General features: G+C 38.0%; 2 protein-coding genes across 2 annotated transcripts; one reads left to right on the top strand and one right to left on the bottom strand.

Moving 5' to 3' along the window:
- The first annotated feature begins 5,170 nt into the window (after positions 1 to 5,170).
- LOC101899241 (uncharacterized) lies at positions 5,171 to 5,657 on the top strand. The gene is made up of 2 exons (XM_005185294.1): positions 5,171 to 5,416; positions 5,481 to 5,657. The coding sequence occupies exons 1-2, from the start codon at positions 5,171 to 5,173 to the stop codon at positions 5,655 to 5,657; spliced, it is 423 nt and encodes a 140-aa protein (XP_005185351.1).
- A 4,861-nt stretch (positions 5,658 to 10,518) lies between these two features.
- On the bottom strand, positions 10,519 to 11,200 carry LOC131804004 (uncharacterized). The gene is made up of 3 exons (XM_059126120.1): positions 11,138 to 11,200; positions 10,741 to 11,082; positions 10,519 to 10,674 (listed from the first exon to the last, which is right to left on the bottom strand). Exons 1-3 carry the CDS (start codon positions 11,198 to 11,200, stop codon positions 10,519 to 10,521), a joined length of 561 nt encoding a protein of 186 aa, XP_058982103.1.
- Between the last annotated feature and the right edge of the window lie 1,503 nt (positions 11,201 to 12,703).

Consider the following 12,703-nt stretch of genomic DNA (forward strand, 5'->3'; position numbering starts at 1 on the left):
TCGGTCCACGTCGCCTTATAGACCCTAATATTAAGGCTACATTCGGCATTTTATAATTTTAACAGAATGTTTAACGGATTTTATCTTCTGGAAAATTGTCAAGTTCAAGTTTTACAGATTTTTTTTCTGAGGAATTTTGAGAGCAATTTTCCTCAAGACCGTAGGGGAAATTAAAAAGGATTTTTTACGAAGAAGGTTCCATCGAATTTTTAGAAAAAAATTGAAGGAATTTTTCCAAGTATTTTTATACCCTACACCACAAGGTGGTCAGGGTATTATGTCTTTGCGCATTTGTTTGTAACAGGCAAAAGAAAACGAGATAGATACATAGTTCCTTTTGATGATCTGCATAGAATCACTGTCTGAGTTGATTTATGCCTGTAAGTCAGTCCGTCTGTCCATGTATTCTTGTGAACAAAATGCAGGTCGTATTTATTATCCGATTGAGGTGAAATTTTCCAAACATAATTTGTTTCGCCCAAGGAAGAACCCTATTAAAATTGGAGATAATCGGCAAAAATTTAGATATAGCTCCCATATTTGCCTTTTATTGTGCACCAAACGTGTAATATCAGCCCGAATAGTATGGAATTTTGCACGTACGATCAGATTGGACCTGAAAATAAGCATGCCAAATTTGATCGGAATCGGTTCAGATATAGCTATAGCTCCCATCCGATTTGTCATTTTTGTCCTTCGCAGCCGTAATTTGCACTCCGTAACAACGATATTCAGGGAAATATATCCAATACAGCTCAGAAATAACTTTTCTAAATTTTATCCAGATCGGTTCAGATTTGGATATAGCTCCCATATATAACTTCGTCCGATTTACCTTTTATTGAGCACCAAACGTCTAATATTTGCCCAAATGAGATGGAAATTGGCACATACGACCGAATTGAGTCTAGAAGCTAGTATGCCAAATTTGAAGATCGGTTCAGATATAGCTATAGCTCCCATATATATTGTTCATCCGATTTGTTGTATTTGTTACCCACAGCCGTAATATGCACTCCGTAACAACGATATTCAGGGAAATATATCAAATACGGCTCAGAAATATCTTTGCCAAATTTTATCGAAATCGGTTCAGATTTGGATATAGCTCCCATATATATATTTATCTGATTTCAAATTAATTTTGCACCAAATAGGCAATACAAGTCCGAATTTAAAAGATACAAATGCTTCCGCAAAATTAGTACTTTGAATTTTAAATTATAATTAGAATCATAGCGTGTATTATTGAATTCTCCCATAAAAACGTTTAATTATTATGCTGAGCTCTACTACATTAGCAAAGTGGTGTAGGGTATCATAAAATCGGCCCCGCCCGACTTTAGGACTTTCTTTACTGGTTTTGTTATTAAAAAAACGCAAAAAATTCAGGACGTTCAGTCTTTAATCTGGTATAAGAACATATTTTTTTGTTTTTTTTTTAATATATTTTTTTTTTAAATTTTAGGAACCGTTGCCCCCTGTACCAAATGTTCGATACAAAGCTTTTTGTTCTCATAGTACAGTGATGAGTAATTGAAGCTTAAATATGGCGTATACGAGGGAAAGACATCCGATGAGATTATGAAATTTCTCACCCAGTAGCTATAGTTCTGGAAGAGAGAGAGAGAGAGAGAGAGAGTAAGGAAATATATATTTCCAGCAACAATTTTGAAAATCTATGGTTTTTCATACCCCCTTAATGGGACACGATCGGAGAAAGTTCGATTTCTTTTTCATCTCCTGATAGATATAGTCAACCATGGGCACAGCCTTAAATCTTCGCAAGACATCACAGACATTCCATTTCGCATCGAAGAAAGTCAAAATCTTTGGGGATTTCAGAGGTTTAACACGAATCACTACTCGAAGCTCCGTGTTCCTGGCCCAATCATGTTCGAATTTGAACCATAAATTCACCGAGAAATGGTTTGTGGACAATTTGGTAATATTTCCACCGCCTTGCTTTAGAAAATTTTCCGTGTGTTCGATCCAGCTCGTGTTGTAGAGTTCCAAATTAAAGGAATTGGCGGATATCTGGAGGTTAAATTAATGAAGAAAAAAATTTATTTAGTTGTCTTGAAAAATACCTGCGAATTTTTGCCTAAACCAAAACTAATTAGAACAAATGACGAGAGGATTATTTGAAGCATTTTGGGTGAATGGGGTTGTAAGGTTCGAATTAAATGGTTGGGAATAAAAACCTCTTTTTATTTTTAAAAATCAATTTAAAATAAAGTCATTATATTTTTTTTTTACATTTCAATTTATTAGTTACAGATGAATTAAGAAATTTGAATTAAATAAACTTCAATACAGGGTAACCAAAAAATAATTGAAAATTCCCAGCTTCAGATATTTCGATGTAAGAACACTTTAAATGATCCTATTCTATAAACAAATGCAACAAAAAAGGTAATTTTTGCTAAATAACAAGTAAAAAGGCTGTAAGTTCGGCCGGGCCGAACTTTGAATACCCTCCACAATTTGGTACAAATTTAACAATTTTCAAAAATAAAAAATCCGTTAAAAATTATGTTAAAATTTTAAAAATATCGAATGTAGCCATATATTAGGGTCTATACGACGAGGTGGACCTGCATAGGCAACTTTTGTCACAAGCTATTACAATATTCAAATGCGAAACTTGAAAAAATCTGTTTATAATGTAGCTAAAATTATCAAAATTCCGTATATAGGGAGGTACCATGGGGGTTATAATACGTGGACCTGCAGAGAAAATTTTCTGTCATAGGCTGTAGTATCCATTACGAATTTCAAAGACAAAATTTGAAATAATTCCGGTAAATAATGTCGTTAACATCATCAAGATACCGAATATCGGGGGTTCACTTATATGGGGGCTATAAGAACGAATGGGATGTGTGAAATATCAGGTGAACCTAATGCCTATTCCGGTTTTTATGATAATTTTGGTTATTCAAAACTTGACCCTTTGTGGGGGAGGGGGATTAGAAGGAATGGCCCGATATCTACAATCTTTATAACAGATCTTCAAATTTTGACCCTTTGTGGGTGGAGGTACCAGAAGGGGTGGACCGATATGTTCCATCTTTATAGCAGATCTTGTGTTAGCAAGAAAAACCGGATGCTTATTTCGGATTTTATGATCGTTTTGGTTATTCAAAATTTTGACCCTTTATGCGGGAAGGTACCAGAAGGAATGGGCCGATATCTACCATCTTTATAACAGATCTTCTGTTGATAGAAATATCGGGATGTGCCAAGTCTGAATGGAATCGGATGTTGATTTCGCGTTTTATGAGCTTCATGGATATTCAAAATTTCGACCTTTTGTGGGGGAGGTACCAAAAGAAGTGGGCCGATATATTCCACCTTAACACCAGATCTTGGGTTTATAAAAATATTGGGATATGTGACATTTTAAGACAATCGGATTCTTACATCACATTTTATAGGGGTTATAATTATTCAAAATTTTGACCCTTTGTGGGGGGAGGTACTTGATAGAGTGGACCGATGTTGTCCATTTTCGCACCTAACCTCGAACTGATGTAAATATTAGGATTTGTAAAGTTGGAGCAAAATCGGATTATCGTTTCTCTTTCTGTGCAGAAAATATATTTTAGAAAATTTCGATCTTTTGTGGGGGAGGTACCAGGAGGAGTGGACCGATATACGCCATTTTAACACCCTAAAAATATTGGAATATTTGAAATTTGAAGACAATCGGACCCCTACGTCACATTTTATAAGAGTTATAATTATTCAAAACTTTGACCCTTTGTGGGGGAGGACCGATATTGTCCATTTTTGCACCTGACCTCGAACTGATGCAAATATGAGGATTTGTAAAGTTGGAGCAAAATCGGATTATCGTTTCTCTTTCTGTGCAGAAAATATAATTTTTTGAAAATTTCGACCTTTTGTCCTCCCCCACAAAAGAAGGAGTGGGCTGATATTGTCCATCTCCGAACTCGATTTAAGTTTTATAATAATATTAAGATGTGCCAAGTTTGGACCAAATCGGATACTCCAAGAGAGAGTTGTCGTACATACCAGCCAGACAGAAAGACGGAGGGATATCACTAGTTCGACTCCAAATGTCCTGAAATGGACTTGGCCCAAAGAGATCTAGTTTTGGCCGTATCAAATGATATACAGGGTTGCCCATATTCGACGGACCTTGTCCAATCGACGAGGCTTGTCCGCAGGCAACATTCTTTGCGTCAATTGAATTTTGTACGCAAATCAATGCGAATAATCCGTTGTAAAGTGGACCGGGCCATGCCCAACTGCCGAGAACAGCGTTTTTGGGATGTTCTTGGGGACCTCTCAACACTGGCTCGTACGGCAGCGATATTCTCGGCCGATCGCCTTGGTCGACTTTTATATGGCCTCTTCGGATTAGAAAGAGCCTTATCAGTCGAAAATTTTTCGTATAAACGCTTAATGGTGTTCTTAGAAGGCGCACTTCTCACATTTTTTAATGTTTTAAAAGCACGTTGAGATTTCACAATTGACTTCTTCTGTTGAATGTAAACTTCAACTATTTCAGAGCGCTCGCGTGGCATGTATTGGTTCATGGTAAAAATCTGCTTGGACTGACGCTTCAAACGCGGTATGTCATTAAGCGATGTGACATCTCTGTCAAAAGTTATAGCGTTGCCAGATGGGTCCGTCGAATATGGGCAACCCTGTATACCCTCTCTAGCCATATGGCTGAAGCTATAAAAATTTGTGGCATCTCTAAAAAAACTCCCAAATCTTAAATATTTTATCCTAATTTAACAGCAACATTTTGCTTCACCCTGTTTTTTTAACAAGGCCATCAAATCTACACAAAGTAATTATTTAGCTCTAATGGAATTTCAATTGGCAATTAAATGTTTTGAACTCCGAAAATAGTAGACAACCACAACAAATTCAATCATTTAAGCCAATCAAGATTTGATTTTTAGCGTAACAACAATGTCCGTCAAATACCTACTGCTTATAATAGCTTTTGAAAATATTGCAATTTTCGAGGTAAGTGAAAATTAATTTTTTCAAAATTTTCCACTATCCAAAAAATTTTTTTCTCTCCCTTTAGGCTGCCAAGGGACCGATCAACATCGAAATAACCCACTTTACCTATTTCAATTACACCAGTGATCTTTTAAAATATGTCGATGTCAGTTATACCAAAATGGCGCCCAATCATTATAGCTTTAATTTGAGTTTTGAATTCTATCGCCAGTTTGTGCGCAGTGCGGAAATTCGTGTCTTAACCCAAGTCAAGACGGTGAAGGGTGTTAGACCAATTACTTATTTCGATGTGCGTCTGAATCTTTGCGATTCTCTGAGTAATTTCAAGTCAATACCACTGCTCATTGATCTGTATCGGGAATTGAAGAAGTCCTTCAATGTTAAGCTGGGCTGTCCCATTAAGGCGGTGGGTTTTGGTGTCAATGAGAGAGTTTCTACATTTTATTAATTTCAATTTATTTTTTTTCTAGAATTTCCTCTATAAAATGCGCAACTTTACCTTTACCAATGAATATCTACCCCCTTTTACGCCGGCCTTAAATTTTAATCATTCTTTGAATTTCTATGAGAATCAAATGAAAGTTACCTCAATTCTTACCCAGGGATATGTGTGGCACAATGGAACGACGCCGAAGAAGGTGGGCTGAAATGGACAAGGGAGAGAGAGAGAGAGAGAAAGAGAGAGAGAATAAAAGAAGGTATGAAGCACCACTCGGGAGATTTGAAAAAAAAAATTGTTCGGTGTGTTTCATGGTAAAATTTTGTAAATAAAAATTCAAATAATCAAATAAAGCTGATAAAGAATCGGAATAGTTGTTACGCATAGCTGAGTGTTATAGGACGCATCCAAAGGTCGAGGATAGTAAAATGTCCAATAGATATATTGGGTAGCTGTGAATTAAATAAGTAGGGTGACCTTGATCCTTGGACTCGACGAGGCCAAGGTAATGGCGCCAAACTTCCTATTCGAACGATTGTCTCGTTGATACCTGGGCGCCTCTCAGTTAGTGGGATGAGGATACTGAAATAGCCAATAGTAGTTGAGAATTAAATAAGCAGGTTGAACTTGATTCATTAACCCGACGAAGCCATGCTGCTGGCGCCCAACTGCATTTGAACGATTGCCTCGTTGATACCTGGACGCCTTAGGGAGTAGCAGGCTTAGTTAACAAGTTCCTACCACGATATGGAGGAGGAAAATGTTATGGCGGAGCTCATTGCATTCACAGTCCCCACTTTTTATGTAGGGTGACCTTGATCCTTGGGTGATTGGCGCCCAACTATATTTGAACGATTGTCTAGTTTATATCTGGACGCCTTGGGGAGTAGCAGGCTTAGTTAACAAGTTCCTTCCACGATATGGAGGAAGAACATTTTCTGGCGGAGCTCGTTACCTTCACAGTCCAGACTTTTTATGGAAAAAGATAAAATTAACAAAAAACAAGTAAAAAAACATTAAGTTCGGCCGGGCCAAACTTTTAATACCCTCCACCTAAGGTAAAGGAAACATTAGAAGAAATGTGGCAAAAAACCATTAAAATGCCGAATATCGGGAGGTACCGTTATATGGGGGCTATACCAAATTGTGGACCTACACATGCAAGGTTTCGCCAACGGAGCTAGAACCCATTATGACCTACAAATGCCAATTTTCAGACAAATACGTGAAAAAATGTGGCAAAAATCATCAAATTACCGAATATCGGGAGGTACCGTTATATGGGGGCTATACCAAAACGTGGACCTATAATTACAATGATTCGCCACACGAAATGGGACCCATTATGATCTACAACTACCAACATTTTCAGAGAAATTCGTAAAAAAATGTGTCAAAAATCATCAAAATACCGAATATTGGGAGGTACCGTTATATGGGGACTATACCAAAACGTGGACCTATACATACAATGCTTCGCCACACGAACTAGGACCCATTATGACTCACAAATACCAATTTTTAGACAAATCAGTGAAAAAATGTGGCAAAAACCATCAAAATACCGAATATAGGGAGGTAACGTTATATGGGGGCTATACCAAATCATGGACCCATACATGCAATGTTTTGCCACCGGAGCTGGAACCCATTATGAGCAACGAATACCAATTTTCAGACAAATCCGTGAAAAAATGTGGCAAAAATAATCAAAATATCGAATATCGGGAGGTACCATTATATGGGGGCTATACCAAAACGTGGACCTATACATGCAATATTTTGCCACACGTACAGGGACCCGTAATGACCTACAAATACCAATTTTCAGACAAATCCGTGAAAAAAAATGTGGCATAAATCATCAAAATACCGAATATCGGGAGGTACCCTTATATGGGGACTATATCAGAACGTGGACCGATATATCTCATTTTCAATACCAACCATCCTAGACACAATACCAATTGCTCTGCTAAATTTTGGCGCTCTACGTCAAATAATGTGGGCTGTATCCTGATTTCAACAGATGGACAGACAGACAGACAGACGGACATCGTTAAGTCGACTTAGAATTTTATGCTGTTTATGAATATATATACTTTATGGGGTCTCCGACGAATATTTAAGGATGTTACAAACGGAATGACAAAGTTAATATACCCTCCTTTCCAAGGTGGAGGGTATAAAGACACCATCAACCAAACAGCTTCTGTGGAAGCATCGACCAAGGACATGATCAAGGACGTGATTTCAAATTTTGACGAGAGACAATTTTTCGCCCTCCTTGAAAAAAAAAATCGAGAAGCTGAGGCTCAGTGTTCTATCCGGTTTTGGGAATAATTCGCCTCTCTCTGATGAGGAACTTGATTTTGCCTTCATCTTTAAGAGTCGAGTCGAATCAAAAAACCACTGGGAATTCTCCTCACAGCACTCAGGTTGCGGGCAACGCACCTATCAGCAAGCCAATAGCCCGCGGTGACTCTGGCTCAAGGGAGGCCAAAGCCAAGAGAGGTTTCAAGTGGATTACAAGTGGTAAAGTACTGTAAGAAGTTCATTGGTTGAGACGATCTCTCAGAGAGCGACAGAGAGAGGGAGAGAGGGGGAAGACAGAGAGAGAGAGAGGGGGGAAGAGCGAGAGAGAGAGAGAGGGGGGAAGAGCGAGAGAGAGAGAGGGGAGCGAGAGAGAGAGAGGGGAGCGAGAGAGAGAGAGGGGAGCGAGAGAGAGAGAGGGGAGCGAGAGAGAGAGAGGGAAGCGAGAGATAGAGAGAGGGGGAGCGAGAGAGAGAGAGGGGGAGCGAGAGAGAGAGAAAAAAAGGATCTGGTCCCGTCACATCTTCAGAATTCCAATTAATCACATAAATTGGTCTTTCATTGGAGCTCTCTCTCTCTCTCTCTGCTCTCTCTCTTTTAGGAGTCACTTTCGCCAGCATCCCCTTAAAACCCGCAGTGATTCTAGCCAGGAGGTGATACAAGTGGTCAGTGAAGTTCTGTAAGAAGTTCGGATGGAGAAAAGGCTCCGATAAAGGCAAACCTTATGACAGTGGAGAAGTTCGAAAAGAATACAATTCAGCCTTCCGCCACATGCCATTTACTGCATATGGTAAATAATTCTTATTCACTTGGTGATGCCGGTCAGATAGATTGTTTAATTTGTGTTACTCTGAGGGAGGGTTTGCTGCCGTTGCAGGGTGCTTGCCAAAGGAAATATTTTGATTCTCGGAAACATTTTCTGTCCTCCGACAAAGAGAATCATTAGCTGGAAATATCGCATAATACAAATAATCCTTATTCACTTGGTAATTCCGGTCAGATAGAGTGTTCGATTTGTGTTACTCTAAGGGAGGGCTTGCTACTGTTGCAGGCTGCTTGCCAAAGGATAGTTAGTGATTTTCTGAATCATCTTCAGTCCTCCGGCTAACAGAATCGTTAGTTGGAAACACCGGATAAGGCAAATAATTCTCATTCGTCTGGTAATGCCGGTTAGATAGAGTGTTCGGCAATTTATTTACACGGGAGCTTCGGAGTTTGGGTTGATGTTCCTCAGGAACTTTGGATCACAGTACCGTATCATAGCTCAAACAATGGTAGTGAATTAGAGGTTTAGCCCTGTCCATCCGTCCGTCTGTTGTAATCACGCTAGAGTCAAAGCGAATAAAGGTAGGAAGCTACAATTTTGATCTGTGATCAGTCTTTTGTCTGCAGGCAGGTCAGGTTTGAAGATGGGCTATATCGGTCCACGATATCGTTTAGCCCCCATATAACGGTACTCCCCCCGCTATTCAATATTTTGGGATTTTAGGGACATTACTCATCGGAGTTGTTTCAAATTTCGTATTTAGAGTACGTAATGGGAACTACAGCATATGAAAAAAATTGCGTATGCAGGTCCAGGTCTTCGTATAGGCTCCATATACCAGTACCTCCCTATATTCGGTATTTTGACGATTTTAGGTACAATACTCACCGAAATTGTTTAAGATCTCGTATTTGAAGTTCGTAATGGATGCTACAGCCTATGACAGAATAATATCTATGCTGGTCCAGGTCTACGCACAGCTCCGATATAACGGTACCTCCCTATATTCGATATTTTGGTGATTTTAGCGTCATTATTCACCGGAATATTTTCAAATTTCGTATTTAGAGTTCGAAATGGGAACTGCAGTCTATGACGGAAAATTGTCTATGCAGGTCCAGGTCTTCGAATAGGCCCCATATATCCGTACCTCCCTATATTCGGTATTTTAATTATTTTAGCGAATTTATTCACTGGAATTGTTTCAAATTTGGTATTTAAAGTTCGTAATGGATACTACAGCCTAAGACAGAAAATTGTCTGTGCACGTTCACGTATGGCCGCCATATAAAGATACCTCCCGATTTTTTGGTATTTTGATGATTTTAGCGACATTTTTCGGAATAGTTTCAAATTTGGTATTTAAAGTTCGTAATGGATACTGCAGCCAAGACAGAAAATTGTCTGTGCAGGTCCACGTCTACGTATAGCCCCCATTATAACGGTACCTCCCGATATTGTACCTCCCTATATCAGTACCTCCCTATATCAGTGCCTCCCTATATTCGGTATTTTGACGAGTATAGGTACAATACCCACCGAAATTGTTTGAGATGTCGTATTTGAAGTTCGTAATGGATGCTACAGCCTATGACAGAATATTATCTATGCTGGTCCAGGTCTTCGCACAGCTCCGATATAACGATACCTCCCGATATTTGATTTTATCGACATTATAACCGGTTTTTTTTTATAAGTTGCGCATTTGAATATTGTAATGGCTTATAACAAATCTTACCTACGCAGGTTCATGTCGTCGTATAGACCCTAATATAATAGCTATATTCGGTATTTTTAAGATTTTAACAGAATTTTTACGGATTTTTTTTTTAATGCCAAATTTGTACCAAATGGTGGAGGGTATTAAAAGTTTGGCCAGCCCGAACTTAATGTTTTTTTATTTGTTTATTATTAAAAATTAACAATTCGGAATATTTAGTGTATTCGCCTGATATAAGCACACATGTATTTTTTTTTTCAACATTCCCTTTTAATTTTTCGGAACTATTGCACCCTGTACCATATGTTCGACACAAAGTTTTTTGTTCTCATAATACATTGCCGAGTAATTGAAGCTTAAATATGGCGTATACGAGGGAAAGGCATCTGAGGTGATTATGAAATCTCTCACCCAGTAGAATTTGTTCTGGAAGAGAGTGAAAGAAACGTATATATGTTGCAACAATTTTGAAAAGGCATGGATTTAACATACCCCCTTAATGGGACACGATCTGAGAAAATTTGATTTCCTTTTCAATTCCGTATAGATATAGTCCACCATCGGCGCTGCCTTAAATGTTCGCAAGGCATCACAGACATTCCATTTCGCATCGAAGAAAGTCAAAATCTTTGTGGATTTCTGTGGTTTGACACGAATCATTATCCGAAGCTCCGAATTTCTGGCCCAATCATGTTCGAATTCAAACCATACATTGACCGAGTAATGGTTCGTCGCCAATTTTGTGATATTTCCACCGCCCTGTTTTAGAAAGTTATCGGAGTGTTTGATCCATGTCATGTTGTAGAGTTCTAAATTGAAGGTAGTGGCAGAGAGCTGAAAGGCTGATGTAATGAAGAAAATATTTTATTTGGATGTTTTGAAAAGTTACCTGGGAATTTTTGCCTAAACCAAAACTAATCAGAACAAATGTTGAGAGGAATATTTTAAGCATTCTGAGCGAATGGGATTGTAAGGCGCGAATAGAATGATTGGAAATCTTCATTACATAATTTGAACAAAATGATTATATTTTTTTCTTTTTGGAAAATTTAAATTTAGTTTAGTTACGGACGAATTAAGTTATTTTAAAGTGTGACCTCGTTGGGCCTATGTCTGGCACCAATACAGGGTAGGCCAAAAAAAAATTAAAAAATTTCAACCTTAGGTATTTCGATGTAAAAACTCCATTAATGATCCTTTTTCAAAGATTTCCAGACTCTCATAAATTGATTTCTTAGAAGAATAACTTATTCTACTAAGGCACCCGTATTTTGCTTCACCCTGTGTGCTTAATAAGGTCATCAGACTTACATAAACTAATTATTTACATTTAATGGCTTTTCAGCGGACAATTAAATTTAATGAACTATCAAAAAAAAACGTAGACAATCAAAAAAAAAAATATATCTACCAATCAATCAAAAGGCAATCGAGAGTTGATTTTTAGCTTGACAACATTGCCTATCAAATATTTGCTGCTAATAATAGCATTTGAAAATATCGCAATTTAGAGGTAATTGAAAATTTATTTTTGACAAATTTTCCATTTTCCCACAAAACGTTTCTTTCTCATTTGGGGGGGGGGGGGGGCGGCTAAGGTATAGATCAACATCGAAATAACCCATTTCAATTTCACAAGTGATCTTTAAATCTTAATCATCAAAAAAATGGCGCCCAATTGGTATACTTTAATATACAATTTTTTTTACATACATCATCGAAATAATACTTTTTTTTAGATATAACGAAGAATATACAGGGTGAGATAAAAAAACTGCAACAAAGTCAAACTCCATAGTTTTTATTAATTTTTATACCCTACAACACTATGTGTTGGGGGTATTATAAGTTTGATTGGGCCAGAATTTATGTAACACCTCGAAATATTGGTTTCCCATATAGGATCTTCCTAGCTCGCCGAGCTGAGTCGATCTAGCTATGTATGTCCGTCCGTCCGTCCGTCTGTCCGTCTGTCCATGTTAATTTGTAATCACTCTACAGGTCGCAATTATGGCCCGATCTTCACGAAATTTAGAATGTAGGTGGGGTTAAGGTCAGAATAGAACCCTATTTCTTTTGGAGATGATCGCCAAATGTTTAGGGATTGAAATGGAACAAATACTAAAAAAATGCCGGATTTTGCAGTAGCTATACAGGTCGCAATTATAGACCAATCGACGCGGAATTTCACATGTAGCTAGAGTTTAGGGCGGGGAAGAAGCCTACCAATTTGGGTGGTCATCGGATAATATTTAGCGGGTAAAATAGACCATATCTTTTGTGTTGAAGAAATTCAAAATTTTTCATTAAACCGCGAATATTTTAAATCCCGGCGAAATCGCAAAGCCATGACAAGGTTACTTCTGATCCTTACATTGATGTTAACATCCAACAAAACGGATATATAGCAAAATATGTGCGATATATATGTCTATCAAAGAAGATATGCATGAAA

Source organism: Musca domestica, unplaced genomic scaffold, assembly GCF_030504385.1.
Source record: "Musca domestica strain aabys unplaced genomic scaffold, Musca_domestica.polishedcontigs.V.1.1 37, whole genome shotgun sequence".
Classification (NCBI taxonomy): Eukaryota; Metazoa; Arthropoda; class Insecta; order Diptera; family Muscidae; genus Musca; species Musca domestica.

Excerpts from the sequence above, each read along its gene's own strand:
- LOC101899241 (XM_005185294.1), top strand. The coding sequence starts at position 5,171 with ATGGCGCCCAATCATTATAGCTTTAATTTGAGTTTTGAATTCTATCGC. Across the intron at positions 5,417-5,480 it reads TGGGCTGTCCCATTAAGGCG|AATTTCCTCTATAAAATGCG; the intron begins GTGGGTTTTGGT and ends TTTTTTTTCTAG.
- LOC131804004 (XM_059126120.1), bottom strand. The coding sequence starts at position 11,200 with ATGCTTAAAATATTCCTCTCAACATTTGTTCTGATTAGTTTTGGTTTA. Across the intron at positions 11,083-11,137 it reads GTTTAGGCAAAAATTCCCAG|CTCTCTGCCACTACCTTCAA; the intron begins GTAACTTTTCAA and ends TCAGCCTTTCAG. Across the intron at positions 10,675-10,740 it reads GATCGTGTCCCATTAAGGGG|AACAAATTCTACTGGGTGAG; the intron begins GTATGTTAAATC and ends ACTCTCTTCCAG.